The sequence below is a fragment of the Lissotriton vulgaris genome, chromosome 11, assembly GCF_964263255.1.
Source record: "Lissotriton vulgaris chromosome 11, aLisVul1.2, whole genome shotgun sequence".
Taxonomy (NCBI): domain Eukaryota; kingdom Metazoa; phylum Chordata; class Amphibia; order Caudata; family Salamandridae; genus Lissotriton; species Lissotriton vulgaris.
The window spans coordinates 1,072,066,164-1,072,083,960 of NC_141699.1; the positions used below are offsets into that span (position 1 = coordinate 1,072,066,164).

Consider the following 17,797-nt stretch of genomic DNA (forward strand, 5'->3'; position numbering starts at 1 on the left):
ATCACCAAACTCCTTACCTGCAAAACGGAAAATGCAGTTTACATTCTATACTGCCCACGCAATCTCCGTTATGTAGGTAGCACCAAATTACCGGTCCACAAAAGGATATTACACCATATATACGGGCAGTAACAAACCAAGATAATACCTACCTTGTGGCCAGTCATTTTCGGGACAGACACAATGCAGATAAGAAACACCTCAGGTATTATGTAATAGATTCTGTGCCAGCTAGCAGGAGAGGAGGTGATCGTGAATCTAAACTGAGAAAATTAGAGACCAAATACATAATGGAGCTAGATTCGAAACACACGAAAGACCTTAACATCACGGAGGATTTGCACACTTGCCTAAGCTAAGGTGTTGCAAACCAAAAACCAATGTAATACAATATACTCTGCCCCTCTTTTGGCCAATTACTCGCGACAACACATAGGGAACCATTTTTTAGAAACCGAGGAATACACTTTGAACCAATATCCTCCAAACTCTGTAGAATACAACGTAGAAACTCAGTGTTCAAATTCCAATTTTAGCACATACTGTTTTTATGAATATGGTTCAATGAGTGATCTTAATGAATACTTGTTTATTAATTTATTTATTTATGTATTTATTGAGTCATGTTTACATCATACATCAGGAATGCTGGTACCTCTTTGACAACATGAGAGGAACTCTCTTAATTGGAGGTTTGAATACTTAAACACTTGAACATCCGAATGTCCAACTATTTTATTCATTTATATATCTATTCATCTAATGCTTTTATGGTTTTAACGAAATTTGTGTATTCTGCGGTTTCTATTTATGGGCTTTAATTATTGTTATTCATGGCGATGTATTGGACCTATGATTAACATCTAATTATATGAAACAGCAATTTGCACAACAAAATGTGACTCAATGTCTAAACGGGTATTTAGAACGTGACTGCAATTTAGACTTAAAATAACATGCCAAAATTGTATTTGATCTAGGGCTCTAGATCCCACCATTCTCACACCATGTCTCCAATATGAAGTAGATTTTGCATAATAGCAAGTTCTAAAGGATTTCACAGGTATATAGACCAATACTATAATCTAGACTTTAAACCCTGCCTCAATGATGAAATGTCAGATTCCCGGCTTTGCACAATGAAATACTTTGAGACAACTGTTTTGCTAATTTGCACAAGCACATAGTAACTTTTTTGCACTAGCACTTTGATTGGCTATAGACTAATGTTTCAGAAAATGGCAAAAATGAAATCTACAATCTATGTACCTCAATTTTCATCAAAACTGAGTTTTGTCATGAACTAATATGTGAACAATGGATAGACGTCTGGCTCTGCTGACAATGGAATTTTAGGTACCAGAGGATGCAACAGTGCATTAAGAAAGACTGCATGTAATATTATGTCTTCTAAAAGCAATGGGAATGTCTAAAAGCCACTGTTTTTTTTCACATTATTCAGACGGTTGTTGTAATTTTCAATTCACTATTTTAATCCTTTGTTTTTAATTCAATTTTAATTCATGACATTCTGTATTTATATAGATAGAATTCCGCATTTAGCATTTAAAGAGGTTTTATTCATAAAGATTTAAGGCAGCAACAATGTTTTCTATGTCTATGCCAATGTTTGCACATGTGATGAAAATGAAGAGCACCTTTCACTTTAAATAACGGCACTGACACGTATCCCATGTCATGTGATCAAGGCCTGTGGTGGGCTGAAACGCATAATGGCGAGATTTTGCACCCTGGAGAAATAAAAGAAAAAAAGAAAAATAAGGCACATTACCGGGGTCAGTTTTGTTTTTTCCCTTTCAAGGACGAGTGGCGGAGCTCAGAAATATATATATATATACATATATATTACCTACTGGCGGTCGCCAGTAGGTAGTTATAGTTAGGATTTTTTTCAATGCAAAATCTCAAAATTCTATTGTGAATAACTTTGGCGCCGGTTGACGAATCTGCCTGAAAATTTCCTCAAATTTGCTTCGCGGAGCTTCGGTCCTTCCTTGAAAGTTTGGGGGGGATTCGTGAAGCGGGGGCTGAGATAAAAGGGGGGTCCCAAAATGTGTTTTACCCATGTTAATTTCCATAGTGCGGTCGAACTCACTTTTAGCCCGAACGGCTGAATGGATTTCCACCAAACTTGGCAAAATTGAAGGGAATGGTAGCCCGATGTGCCTTTGCTATGTCTCAAGATATGTGCTCCAGTGGTTTTTGAGTAATTTAGGTTAAAAAAAAATATATATATCAATGGCAGCGCCCCGGTACGCGCACCGGGGCGCGTACCGGGTGCGCACCGGGCGCGCTAAGCGACTTGCGTGCGGAAAGCTGATTGGCTCTCGGGTGTCTGTAAACATTCCAAACAGTCCGGAGCGGCCGCCATCTTGTGTCTCGGTAGGATCGAGACACAAGAGGTGGAAAAAACAAAGGGGGAATTGACCATAAGGGGGCAGAGTAGACCCCCCCTGACCCCCTTGGTTTGATGTTGGGCCATAAAAGGGCTCCGCGGGGCAAAAAAAAATATATATTTTTTTTATTTTCGTGGAGGGAGCGCCCGGTACACGCACCTGGGAGCGCACCGGGGAGCGTACCATGGGGAAAAGAATGACAGTTTAAAAAAAAAAGTCGCTGTTTTAAAAAAAAATTATTTTTGTTGTTTTTTATTTTTTTTTATTTAAGTACCTACATGTAGGTACCAATGCAGAGACTTCAATTTAATGTACACCGTCTCCTCTGTAGATATCTTGCATGTTGTTATAGAAGTTATTGTGGTATATGGAATCCATAACATATTCTGTCAGGAAAGCAGAAACAGATCCTTTAAGCACTTCCTGAGAAGTCCTAGGGTAGTCTATCCTGCTCCCTTATGATGAAAAAGAGATGTAAAATACACATAGGAGATAATATAGTGGGAGAAAGGTAGTAACTATGAGCAAACTTACTATGTAACACAAAAAAGTTGCACAGTATACTATAAGTCTCATTTTATATATAATCATTTTGGTACTACTTCATGAATTACATATAAAAATGAATATTGTCTCAAACAATTTAAAATTATTAAATATGAATGTATTCTTCTGATTCTTTTTCATAATTTAATAAAACTTGTAACATAATATTGTCCGGTATTTCCTCATAATTATAAGTACATGATTCCATTTGTTCCAAACATTCTATTAACTGTTGGTCCAAAGAGTCATCCATGAAATCAACTTCATCTTTTTGCTCTTCTGGATTTTCCACCTTTACTTCGATAGAAGTAACATTTGCTTGTTTTTCTCCTTCCATTGTCTTTCTGAAAATTGCATAAAAATTAACTATATAAGTAGAGTTAGAGTACTGTTGGGTTTAAGTTTAGACAGGTACTTCTGAGTTTTTAACAGTGAAGTAATTTTTGGGCAGTGTATGGTTTCAGGCAGGAAGTAGAACTATTAAAAAGTGCATGTGATGAAGCCTAAGTAAATTCATAACTATACCAGAGAAGCCTAACTCAATCCATAATTATAACAGAGAAGCCTATCTCAATCTATAACTATTGCAGAGGGACAGTATATAACTATCAGAAAACGTTTTCCCAAATTAACTTAAAGTGCACAACATAGTTCCCCTTTCAAATTAACAACTTACCTTTTTCAAAGTAGTTGAAGTTTTCTGTCAAAATTCTTTCAAAATGTACCTCAGGTAGTATTAGTCAAAATGGCTGTGTTTCCCTCTCATTTTGCATATATATTCATGTACTTAACCAATCAAATGTCAGCACATAAAAGTACAAAATGTAAGTAACATTTTAATTGGTTGTAAATTCCAACACTTTCATATGTGTTTTTGTCATGTAATTTACCTCAGAATATTTAGACAGGGCTACAGCCCAAATAGCTCAATGGAATACCATCACATGTGGGATAATGGTAGGGACTGGTATGTAGTAGGATCTATTCTATATTTGGTGAAAGTCTGTCCAGTGGTTTTTATGTAATTTAGTTTCCCACATTTTTTTTGGGAGCGCTCACCGGTGCGCGCCTCGGTACGCGTACCGGGAGCGCTCCAAGACAAAAAAACAACAACAAAAAATATGAACAATATACATAAAAAAATGTATTACATAAATATACAATATAGGATTCATTTTAAAAAATATTACATTTCATAGCTACAGACATTTGCTATTAAAAAACCTTTGAAATTCACAAAAAAAAACATAGGTTTGAGGCCCTATGTATTGTTAGGAATTAGCATTTAAAAAACCTACGAAATTCACTGAAAAAACCATAGGTTTCACACCAGTTATAGTTAGGAATTAGCATTTAAAAAACCTTTTAAATTCACTGAAAAAACCAGAGGCTTCACACCAGTTATAGTTAGCTGGAAATTTTACTGACATAAAACCATTGAAATTCCCATGTTATAGTTAGTTGGACTCACTATAACTTGCGCGCCTGCAATGCACTGCTGATGACATCCCATATTACATCACTCATGACATGGTCACTGATGACACCATCCTTGTGACAGAGTGACAGACCTCCTTTCAGTGTAATGTAACCCTTGAAACACATATTCAAAAATAGAAACTAACATTTTCAACAAAATTGAGATACCCATACCAGTTACAACAACCAATTCAGTAATTCCACCATCTATATACACATCCACTCATTCACCAACAGTTCTATATAGTCACTCATACACATACTCACTCATCATATGTAGTGATACACCTATACATCCTGTTACACATCGACAGGCATCCAAAAGTTACTCACACACATACTCACACATGGAAATAAACTATTGAACATCCATTTATTTGCATATACAACTATACACACACTACCACCTTACTTCTAAGGAAACTTACACATACTTTCTTAAACAAACACTTATAGAAACACATACTTATTTAAACAGGAACTCTTTCAATCTCTCACTCTCACATATACTCACTTATATACATCAATACTCACATATACTAGATTAAAACATATGTCGTTACTGATAAAGACACTAGTGAGACAGTCATTCACTCACTAACACACACATATACACACTCATCCACCCGTACAATCCTACACATATGCTGTCTTCAAAACACATACAAACAGTGAGTCAGTCATTGATGCATCTATGTGCTAAGTAATACCCCCACCACACCATACAGACACTCATTCTGATACTAAAAAAAAATCTAATAACCCATATACATATACACACACATGTAGCTACTCACCAACCCATGCAGCCACATATACACAAAGTGAAACACTGATACATATATTTAAATATTTAAACATTATTCGCTGATATTTGTATTCACTAAGATACACTTATTATGCCAGCTAAGCAATCAATTTTTTAAAAAGAAAACATCCATTAAGACACTTATTTAAACATTTAATTTTCCAACGACCTTTACACATACATATATAAAACATATTTATTTCTCAGAAAGACACACATTCACTGAATGGTGTCATCAGTGATGTCATGAGTGATGTCACTGACCATGTCATGAGTGATGTAATATGTGACGTCATCAGCAGTGCATTGCAGGCGCGCAAATTATAGTGAGTCCAACTAACTATAACGTGGGAATTTCAATGGTTTTATGTCAGTAAAATTTCCAGCTAACTATAACTGGTGTGAAACCTCTGGTTTTTTCAGTGAATATATATATATATATATATATATATATATATATATATATATATATATATATATATATATATATATATACGGGCTGCTCCGTGCCCGTTTTTCTGAGGCCGCCCTGTAGGGTCAAGGGCTTCTTTGCTCGGAGGCTGTTTTGTGATATATATATACACACACACACATATATATTACCTACTGGCAGTCGCCAGTAGGTAGTTATTGTGGTGCACAGACATAATATCGAGTCCAAAATATCGCTTGGACATAATATCGAGTAAATAATATAGACTGGACAAAATATCGACTGGACAGAATATCGACTACAAAAATATCGTTTTTAAGGTAAGTGAAGTAATATCGACTGTATAAAATATAGATAGCAAAAATATCGATTTTTTAATAATATATAATATTTTATAGTGTATTTTTATGTAATAATATGTGTGATAAGTGTGTATTTATGTTATAAATAATTTTATTAAATGATTTTTGTTTTTATAATTATTGTGTTATGTAATTCTGTAGCGGGTTGTGGGTTTATAGGGGAATAGGGTGGGAAGTAATTTAATTATAATTAATTAAATATGTAAATTTATTAATTGATATTAATTTGTAATTAATTGTTAATTAATTTATATGTGTCAATTAATTTAATAGTAATTGCAAAATAATTATTAATAATTGATTAATTGGTAAATATGTAAACTTTACTAATTTAATGCGGTAGCGGGTTGTGGGATTATAGGGGAATAGGGTGGGAAGTAATTTAATTAAAAATAATTAAATATGTAAATGTATTTATTGATATTAATTAGTAATTAATTGTTAATTAATTTATATGTGTTAATTAATTTAATAATAATTGTTAAATATTTTATATTAATTGATTAATTGGTTATTATGTGATTTTTACTAATTTAATTTCTGTAGCGGGTTGCGAGTTTATAGGGGCATAGGGTGGAAAGTAATATATTAATAATTAATTAAATAATAAAATAAAATACACGTTATTTATTTGGAAATAATAGTGAAATAATTATTAAAAAATGTATTATTTATGTTTAATTAATTTGTATTAATAGGTGAATAACTAAAAGAATTATTGTTAATTAGTAAATGTCAATCATTATTTATTCTATTACATAAAATTTTTATTTGATTTTTAATAATTATTATTAGATATTTCTTGTTAGATATTTGATTTATATATGAAAGATTTACTTTCCCTAATGTTGTATTCTCTGGAGTGTGAATTCTAATTTTTACAACTACGCTTTCCAACGCTTTCCTTACTGTTGCACTCTTTGGAGTGGGAATAGTAATTTTACCCCTACGCTATCCAACGCTTTACCTACTGTTGCACCCACTGGAGTGGGAATAGTAATTTTAACCCCTACGCTATCCAACGCTTTCCCTACTTTTGCACCCACTGGAGTGGGAATAGTAATTTTAACCCCTACGCTATCCAACGCTTTCCCTACTGTTGCACCCACTGGAGTGGGAATAGTAATTGTAACCCCTACGCTATCCAACGCTTTCCCTACTGTTGCACTCTTTGGAGTGGGAATAGTAATTTTAACTCCTACACTATCCAACGCTTTCCCTACTGTTGCACCCACTGGAGTCGGAATAGTAATTTTAACCCCTACGCTATCCAACGCTTTCCCTACTTTTGCACGCACTGGAGTGGGAATAGTAATTTTAACCCCTACGCTATCCAACGCTTTCCTTACTGTAGCACCCACTGGAGTGGGAATAGTAATTTTAACCCCTACGCTATCCAACCCTTTCCCTACTGTTGCACCCACTGGAGTGGGAATAGTAATTTTTACCCCTACGCTATCCAGCGCTTTCCCTACTGTTGCACCCACTGGAGTGGGAATAGTAAATTTTACCCCTACGCTATCCAACGCTTTCCCTACTGTTGCACCCACTGGAGTGGGAATAGTAAATTTTATCCCTACGCTATCCAACGCTTTAGCTATTGTAGAATTCACTACAGTTGTTACAATAATTGTTAACTATTTTGCTATGCTACGGTAAAATTATTATATATGTTTATTTAATATAAAAAAATTATATAAATATATATGTCTTATTTTTTTAGATTTTTTTTTAAATAAATAATTATTAATATAACATTATTTTAATAATTTAAAGTAAGTTTAGACTAAATATATTTATTACTATATTAGTATTAACTTAATTTAAAGACATTTAAAAAAAACGATATTTTTTACTGTCTATATTTTAGTAACTCGATATTTAAGAGTCAATATATTTGTACTTACCTGTTTAAAGATAGCCAGTCGATATTTTGTCCATCGATATTTTGGCAACGATATTTTGTCAACTCGATATTTGTGAGGTCGATATTATTTCAGTGATCCAGTTATTGTTATGAACAAAGTTTCCATAGGAAATGTGTTTTTTGTTTTGTCAATAACTTTGGCGCTGCTTGACAAATCTCCATGACATTTTTACAAAACTTCCCCTTTATTTTGCAGCTGCTGTGTTGAAATTTGCGGGGTGATCCGTCAAGCGTGGGCTGAGAAAAAAGGGTGATCTCAAAAAGCGTTCTCCCCATGGTATGTCTATGTGGATTTTTCATTTATTTAACCTGACTACAGCCTGAACTGCTAAACGGAAAGACACCAGATTTGGCAGAAAGCTAGATTTTGGTCCAGAAAGCGTGCTTTTTGTGATTTGGTGTAAATCTGTTCAGTAGTTTCAGAGAAATAAAAGCTAAAAAATGTAGATATCTGAGGACGCAAGTTCTTGCAGTGGACTTTAGCAGCCATCTTGGGACTCGGCTTGAAGCCCAATCCCCCCAAAAAAGTTAAAAAGAAAGAAAAGGGAGTGGGGTAGGAATACCTTGACCCCCCAGATATGGGGGGGTCATACGTTTCAAAATCATTTTCTTTTTTTGCCACGGATTGGCTGGTGGATCTGCTAATCCGCTGCAAATGTTAATGTTTAAAAGACACGCATGCTCTGGCACATCTTTTTTTAAAGTCCCCTGGTGAGCCAAATCTCAGGGGCATGAAGGGGGGTCTCATGGGGACCCCCTTTTGGGCTTTTGCAAAGGCCTGGGGAATGCCACCTCCCCGGGGCTGTAAACAATAAAAATGTGGGGTGCCCGCTCAGCCCCCGCTTCCTTGGGAACTACCAACTCCCCAGGACACACTGCTTTGTATAATAAATGTAGGGGAGGCCCTATAGCCTCCCCACCGCTCCAGGGACCGCTACCTCCCCGGAGCACATAAACATTTAAATATGTAGAATGAGAGGGAGGCCCAAAGTCCACAGCCCAGGGGACTGACACTTCCACAGGCTGAAATAACATTTGCAAGTGAGGCCCTACGGCCTCCCCCCTGTCCCTTGGACCACCACCTCCCTGGGGCTAAAATAAATATTAATATATGGGGGGTTGTCCCCTCACGCAGCCACGGGCACAGCAAACTCCCCGGGGTACAAATACAATAATTAAGGGGGTTTGTTGTGGCCCCGGCTCCGGGGACCATCACCTGCTCGGTGCTGGAGGTGGCGGTCCCCAGGGCCATGTAGGGCTCCACAAATGTGGAGCCCTACATGGTCCTGGGGACCGCCACTACCAGCACTGTCCCGGGATGCCCACCCCCAGCACATTGCAGTGTGCTATAGCTTGGCTGGAACACCGTTCCCGCCAAGTCATAACAAACACGTGCCCTGCTTTCAACAAGCTAGAGAACAAAATACTCTTGCTTGCTGAAAGCAGAGCAGCATCTTTTTTCCTACGTGCTGCGACTCGAGCAGGGAAATCGATACATTGCTTTGGGATCCAGGGAGCTGCATGTTAGCATTTAGGATTGGCCTGGATTTCTGAATTCTAGGAGTGCAGCCAGCTTGATGCTGCTTGAGTTCTGTTTGGAGTTATCCAGGTACTCTAGTTAGTTTCCATCTAGTGCTCTGACAGGCAGCTATACTGTATGACTGAGGATTCTCTGGAAGAACCTTGCTGACTTCCTCATGCACTGGCTTTTTCAGCATTATCTGAAATGGGAATTATTTTGGGTTTGTTGGTGGTCTCCAAATGACACAGGTAGTGTGAAATGAGATTAGCTTCAATAATATTTACAACAAGGGGTGGTGAGGGACAGAGTCTCTGAATTAAGCAGAAAGCTCTCACCCAGTCAAGAGATCAGGGCTAGATCCAACACTGTTTTTTAGCTCACTGCACCATCCCAGTTTCAGAACCTGGCTGTATGCAAATTAGTCTGTTCCTGTCCCAGTGCATGGTGGGAACAGGGCAAACCAAACTACAAAAGCCAATTCTTACACTGGGAAGGAAACAAGCTCCCGGGGACCGGTTTCTGGCATTACAGCCGTCTTCGGCCCGGTTTGCTTGAATCCTGATGGTGCAATGAGCAAGGGTCTCACATCTGAGAATACCCTTCCACGCTTAGCCCTGATCTTTGGACTGGGTAAGAGTGGTCTGTTTAACTCAGACACTCTGTTCATCACCACCCCCTTTTCTAAATCGTTTTTGGCCACTATAGGTGTGGCAGGGTATACTCAGACATGAGTCCCTTTCTCACTGCTCCATCAGGATTCAAGCAAGCCGGGCCGAAGAAGGCTGAAATGCCAGAAACCGGTCCCCGGTAGCTTGTCTCCTTTCTGGTGAAGAATTGGCTTGGTAGTTTAGTCTGCCCTGTTCCCATGATGCACTGGGCCAGGGACAGACTGATTTGCATATAGCCAGGTTCTGAGCTGGGATGGGGCAGTGAGATAAATAACGGTGATGGATCAAGCCCTGATCTTTGGACTGGGTAAGAGTGGTCTGTTTAACTCAGACACTCTGTTCATCACCACCCCCTTTTCTAAATCGTTTTTGGCCACTATAGGTGTGGCAGGGTATACTCAGACATGAGTCCCTTTCTCACTGCTCCATCAGGATTCAAGCAAGCCGGGCCGAAGAAGGCTGAAATGCCAGAAACCGGTCCCCGGTAGCTTGTCTCCTTTCTGGTGAAGAATTGGCTTGGTAGTTTAGTCTGCCCTGTTCCCATGATGCACTGGGCCAGGGACAGACTGATTTGCATATAGCCAGGTTCTGAGCTGGGATGGGGCAGTGAGATAAATAACGGTGATGGATCAAGCCCTGATCTTTGGACTGGGTAAGAGTGGTCTGTTTAACTCAGACACTCTGTTCATCACCACCCCCTTTTCTAAATCGTTTTTGGCCACTATAGGTGTGGCAGGGTATACTCAGACATGAGTCCCTTTCTCACTGCTCCATCAGGATTCAAGCAAGCCGGGCCGAAGAAGGCTGAAATGCCAGAAACCGGTCCCCGGTAGCTTGTCTCCTTTCTGGTGAAGAATTGGCTTGGTAGTTTAGTCTGCCCTGTTCCCATGATGCACTGGGCCAGGGACAGACTGATTTGCATATAGCCAGGTTCTGAGCTGGGATGGGGCAGTGAGATAAATAACGGTGATGGATCAAGCCCTGATCTTTGGACTGGGTAAGAGTGGTCTGTTTAACTCAGACACTCTGTTCATCACCACCCCCTTTTCTAAATCGTTTTTGGCCACTATAGGTGTGGCAGGGTATACTCAGACATGAGTCCCTTTCTCACTGCTCCATCAGGATTCAAGCAAGCCGGGACGAAGAAGGCTGAAATGCCAGAAACCGGTCCCCGGTAGCTTGTCTCCTTTCTGGTGAAGAATTGGCTTGGTAGTTTAGTCTACCCTGTTCCCATGATGCACTGGGCCAGGGACAGACTGATTTGCATATAGCCAGGTTCTGAGCTGGGATGGGGCAGTGAGATAAATAACGGTGATGGATCAAGCCCTGATCTTTGGACTGGGTAAGAGTGGTCTGTTTAACTCAGACACTCTGTTCATCACCACCCCCTTTTCTAAATCGTTTTTGGCCACTATAGGTGTGGCAGGGTATACTCAGACATGAGTCCCTTTCTCACTGCTCCATCAGGATTCAAGCAAGCCGGGCCGAAGAAGGCTGAAATGCCAGAAACCGGTCCCCGGTAGCTTGTCTCCTTTCTGGTGAAGAATTGGCTTGGTAGTTTAGTCTGCCCTGTTCCCATGATGCACTGGGCCAGGGACAGACTGATTTGCATATAGCCAGGTTCTGAGCTGGGATGGGGCAGTGAGATAAATAACGGTGATGGATCAAGCCCGATCTTTGGACTGGGTAAGAGTGGTCTGTTTAACTCAGACACTCTGTTCATCACCACCCCCTTTTCTAAATCGTTTTTGGCCACTATAGGTGTGGCAGGGTATACTCAGACATGAGTCCCTTTCTCACTGCTCCATCAGGATTCAAGCAAGCCGGGCCGAAGAAGGCTGAAATGCCAGAAACCGGTCCCCGGTAGCTTGTCTCCTTTCTGGTGAAGAATTGGCTTGGTAGTTTAGTCTGCCCTGTTCCCATGATGCACTGGGCCAGGGACAGACTGATTTGCATATAGCCAGGTTCTGAGCTGGGATGGGGCAGTGAGATAAATAACGGTGATGGATCAAGCCCTGATCTTTGGACTGGGTAAGAGTGGTCTGTTTAACTCAGACACTCTGTTCATCACCACCCCCTTTTCTAAATCGTTTTTGGCCACTATAGGTGTGGCAGGGTATACTCAGACATGAGTCCCTTTCTCACTGCTCCATCAGGATTCAAGCAAGCCGGGCCGAAGAAGGCTAAAATGCCAGAAACCGGTCCCCGGTAGCTTGTCTCCTTTCTGGTGAAGAATTGGCTTGGTAGTTTAGTCTGCCCTGTTCCCATGATGCACTGGGCCAGGGACAGACTGATTTGCATATAGCCAGGTTCTGAGCTGGGATGGGGCAGTGAGATAAATAACGGTGATGGATCAAGCCCTGATCTTTGGACTGGGTAAGAGTGGTCTGTTTAACTCAGACACTCTGTTCATCACCACCCCCTTTTCTAAATAGCTTCAATAATAAACACAGCTCCTTTCCTCGCTGGCCAGTTATTCATCTGGAAAGTGACCAGCTTGAAAAGGTTTTCAGAGTTTGAGTCTCCCTATTCAGCCTATTACAAAGCATCTGTGGGCAAGAGGTGTCAGCCTTTTGGGGTAGCACTGTCAAATCTTGCCAGGAGCGGACAACTGTTTTACGGGTGTCACTGTTCAATTAATGGAAAGGAAGCACGTGCAACAAGGAGATAGGCTTCCTTCCTTTTCCCTGATTATGGAGTCATGTTTGACAATCTACCAATAATGGGTTCCAGTGCACTTCGGCTTCCAGCACTTTCATCCCATAAAAATCCCCTGCCATCAGCTCACAGCTTGCCATTAGGGGAAGATAAAGGGATGGATTCAGGCCCATGGTAGGATACCACCCAGCTTTTGAGGCTTCGTCCTTCATCGCCAAGCACCCTTATTTGCTTGTGGGACCTGGGCTGCCTATATGTTCATCTGACTTACCACATGCATTGCCTGGCATGCATTTTAGTGTTCATTTACACTACATGAAACAACTTGCAGCCACCCTGTGTGCTCCCCTCATAGAGCCTCTTTCTACAACTCTTTACAATGAAGGTCCTTTTAAAGGATCATGAAGATATTAAAGTTGAAGATGGTTACATTTTTCTCTCCTAATGTATGAAGAAGTAGAGATCAGTATCTTACCATTCGTTCCAATAAATGCCAATGTGAGTGGATTTGCAGGTCTTCCAGAGAATTCCTCAGACTGGGAGATGAGGGCATTTCTTACTGTCTGGTACCCATTGAGTATAATCACAGGTTTTCCCCCCAGCCATAGAGTGAAGACATTGCCATATGTCTTTGCCATCTGTGGAGATAAAAGTTAAAACAGTTTCAGTGAAAATAAAGTGATATTGCTTACTTATTAATTGTGTTCACACGTGCATACATTCCCTAAAGTACAGGGAATCAAAAAGCTTAAAGCCAGGAAATGCTCAAAAGGGACCAATGCACCATCCTGCAACAGGTCTCCCAGGTTTCCCACCTCACCTGCTTCCCATGTTGCCACTCCCTCCCTCACAACCAGCTCTCTCAAAGGCCGAATGGAACCTACGCGGATCCCAGGTGCATACTGAGGCAACCTCGGCATCAGACGCAGACTCTGCTGAAAGCTACTGTAGGCTATCCGCAACAGGTCACCAGCCTGCCAGGGATCACTCCCTGTGGGAGGGAAGCTTCCCTCACCAGGGAACCCTGGGACCTGGAGGCCAGCCTCAGTTCTTCCACACACCTCCCCGCCAACCAGCAGGTGGGCCCCTGCCATTGTGCTGTCAGCAAATAATACCAATGGTGTTGCAGTGTGTCCAGAATAGGGATTGATGTATGCAGGCTGAAGAAGTGGTGAAATGGGCAAGAGGATGCCTGGAGAAATGTAAAAGATTTTAAGTCCATGGTGAGAAATTTGTAGTTATGATTACATAAAGGCTATAAAATAATGTAGAGGGGAGGGACGTGCAGAAATGGATGACTACGCAACCCACCAAACTCAGGTTGTAGGTAAGCATTGTGTTTCACTAGTAATATGAGGGGTTTAAACTCAAACCAACTTAAATGATGGAAATATATTGCTAACATTTTCTGCTTTCTTGAGTGTTGACTCCATTGAATGTAGAACTGCTGTTATGTTGTATAGAAATTAATTTTCAATTAAATAAAATTCTATTAATTAGATACAAATCATTTTTCTTAAGTTTATATTCAATCACAATCCCATTTAAAGGAAAACAAATTATATTTTCTCATTTGACAATATTAATGATTTAAATTGATGTGTAGAATTAATTAAAGGTAATTTAATTATATTTTAATACAAAATATTAATATATTATTTTTTAAGTACATTGTTTTCATTAATTTTTTTATTCAATAATAAATGTATTTTAGATAACAATGTCACCATTTAATGTATAAATATTTTTAAGTCAAAATAAATTATTTTTATTTAAAGTTATTTCTTATAGGGTTTTATTTTAGGGCTTTACCACCATTCATTTCTATGGAAGGGTGGTTGGCCCTGCGCGGTAATGGACTTGTTAGCGCTCGCTTTTGACCGTAGTAACTTTGCATACATACATTTGACTCCATCTGGTTTCAGGCGGCAGAGACATGAAAATCTACACTTTTGATTCACTTTACACTTGTAAATGGTGAACAGCCAAAAGTAACTAAAAATATAAGAGTAAACTTACAAAAGTAGATTTACTCACATGCAAGTTTACCTTTGTGTATAGGCCTCAAATTACTAATTTAATGTATAAAGAGATGAGTAGAATGTAATAAAAGCTATATAGGATTTTCTTTGTACGTGTTTGTAGTATCCCGTCTGGGTCTTTAATAGCTGTTTTCTTGGTTTCTCTCTATTGAATTTCTGGTGATTACCTAGCACCTTCCCAGTCTTATTGAATTCAGTCTCTCTTTGATTTATTGTAGATGACCTGGGTGTAAGAATTTTATCATATTCATATTTCAGGAGCCTCAGTTTCTGTAGAGCCTCCAAGACTTTTGTGTAGGACAGCATGAGATCTAATGTGGCTATCTTTTAAGTGTGTTTAGTCTATGATTGTTCTTTTTGTTTATAAAGAACATAATAATCATAAAGCCACTCACAATGGCTTGTGAAAAACCTAAACACAACATTTATCTGCCAACTGTCTGTAATGGCTTTCATAACATTCCGTATTATTTGTGGTTCAGTGTCTAGTTCGGTACTTTCTATGATAAAGTTATTTTTAGAAGTGGTAATGTACTTCTGACCTTCCTCGTTGTCAAAGAGAGAATTATTCAACCTCCACTCTGTCTTATTGTGCATTCTTTAGTCTTGGTTGTAATTGATAGAGATGTATGTATGGTCTGGAACTATAATAAATAATATCCAGGTCCCCGCCTATCTGCTTTCTCTTCTAAAATGATTCCATGTACTATAGGTACACTCCAGTTTGGTTACTGAGGTACCCTTGTGAGTCCCTAGTGTATGGTACACTAGGTACTTAGGGCATAGGTACCCCCGAGGCCTACCAGGAGCTGAAGCATGTATTATGCACCCCTGGGAAGCCTTCCAAAATGAAACCACAGGACTGCTACTGCAGCCTGGGTAAGGTGGTGCATGCACCCCTTACTGAGATATAGATTACCTATATCTACCTTAAATCACTGCACATAGAAACCTATCAGTCACCCCTATGGCAGGCCTTATCAATCCTGAAGGCAGGGTGCTTGGTTTCGTGTGAGAGGATGCCCATGCATGAGCAGGACCCCTCTGCAGCCTTTGGAATCTATTCTCTGGGGCTGTTCAATGATGCAACCAGACCATATACTCTTAAGTGCATTATAACTAAGCATGGGCGAATTTTGCGAATCTCGCGTTCGCGAATTTTGCGGATTTGCGAACTCGCAATCCGCAAAATCCGCGAATTCTCGCGAATTTGCGGATTTTTTTTTTTTTGTGTTTGCGCGGGTTTCTGCCAGTTCGCGAGGGTTTTTTACAATGTCGCAAATTGCGAACTTACCTGTCGGGTCGCAAGTTTCGCGAACTTGTTGTTTCTACGTGTCCAGCCTGTTTGGGACACTCTTCTTCATCACTGCCACTCTCTGTCACCACTGCCACTCTCTGACTACTCATGCCACCCTCTGGCCCACCCATGCCACCCTCTGTTTCATCACAGCACCCTCTGGTTGTCCAGTCAGTGTACATTATTGTGGCAACGCAAGCACACCTTCCCTGCCTCAAGTGACCTGAATTAATTTGGGGCTGATTAATGTTTCACAGAATATTTTTTTAGCTGGCACCTGCTTCCTTAGTGCGCCCTGATTAGTGATCTTTTGCACTTGCTAAGTGCTTTCATTGTTGCAAAATTAGTTACAACACCTGCCCTGCCCCAACTGACAATAATGCATTAGGGGCTGATTAATGGATTTGAACTTCCAGCCTGGCTCCTGCTTGTCTCCCTTAGCTGTAATTCAGGACCTTTGTGGCATATGTGTAACTATTCTGAGGTTCAGAGCAGGGTCACATAATAGTTTCAACTGGCAACTGAACTCTGGAGGGGCCCCTCAGGAAGCACTACAGGAAATGGCTACTAATGATGAGCCTGAACTTTTGAACCTGGTAGTTACTTTCAGTTTTGCTAAGATCGTATTTCTGCAATTTTGCACTTATTCGCGGGGCGCGAACTCACGCGAACAGTGCGAACAGTGCGAGCAAAATCCGCTGCTCGCGGATTTGCGGATTTTGTGGGAGATTCGCGAATCTCGCGGATTGCGAATTTACCGAAAATCCGCAAAATCCGCGAGCGAAACGGATTTTCCGCCCATGCTTAATTATAACCTCTTGGTAAATGCTAACTTTGGAATGGCTGCATGGAAACATGTTGTCTTTGGTGTCAAACACTTTGGAATCCTACCCCCCCCCCAAAGTCCTGGCGGCGGGGGTAGAATTCCACCCTTCTAGAGGGAGAGAAATGTACACACTGGTCTACCCGGTAACAGTTTAAAAGAGCCCTGGCATCACAAAATGGATGCTGCAGCCACAGACACCAGTCTGGCCTCCTGCTGCTGACCAAAACTCTGGCAGGGGAGGCCTGGACAATACGTTTCCTGTCACAGGGAGGTGTAACCACCACCCAGACAGGCTTTAGTGTATTGGGGCTGGATGGATGCACTCTGAGGGGCACATTTGGTGTTCCTGCGCATAGTCCAGTTCAAACCGGTTGCAGGGGCTACCAGCCCCTGCTCTGGCGTGAAAATGGACCAAGGAAATGGGTGTAGCCACCCCTCTTTCCAAACCCTCCGATAGGTGGGTCCCCAGATTTAATCCAACCCCTTTCTTAGGTATAAGTAAGGAACCCCTGGCAACAGGATTTTAGATATCCCTGGACGAAACTCTGCAACTGAATCCTGGAACTTCAACGCTCTACTGGAGACTAGAGGATGGAAGAAATCTCCCTTGGGGACAAGGAGTGACTCCCCTGCTTGGCAGGCACCAATGAAGCATTTGCCGGTCTGCATCTCCGAAGCTCCAGACGGACTCCGAAGTACCTGCAGCCCAGGAAGAGGATTTCCAGACTTCTCAGAGGCCGACCCGAGTCCCCAGCAAAGCTGAGACCCACAGCCCTCGTGAGTAACGTGGAACCAGAACTCCTGGACACCGT

The 17,797-nt window shown here is 40.6% G+C and overlaps 1 protein-coding gene across 2 annotated transcripts in view; it reads right to left on the reverse strand.

Annotated features, from left to right (window-relative positions):
• Positions 1–17,797, reverse strand: part of LOC147684117 (cytochrome P450 2J2-like) — a 104,117-nt gene that overhangs the window by 70,030 nt on the left and 16,290 nt on the right. For both annotated transcript variants that reach the window (XM_086944487.1, XM_086944486.1), the window contains exon 2: positions 13,296–13,458. In XM_086944487.1, coding sequence (XP_086800613.1) covers positions 13,296–13,458 — 163 coding nt within the window. The remainder of the gene's footprint in view (positions 1–13,295; positions 13,459–17,797) is intronic.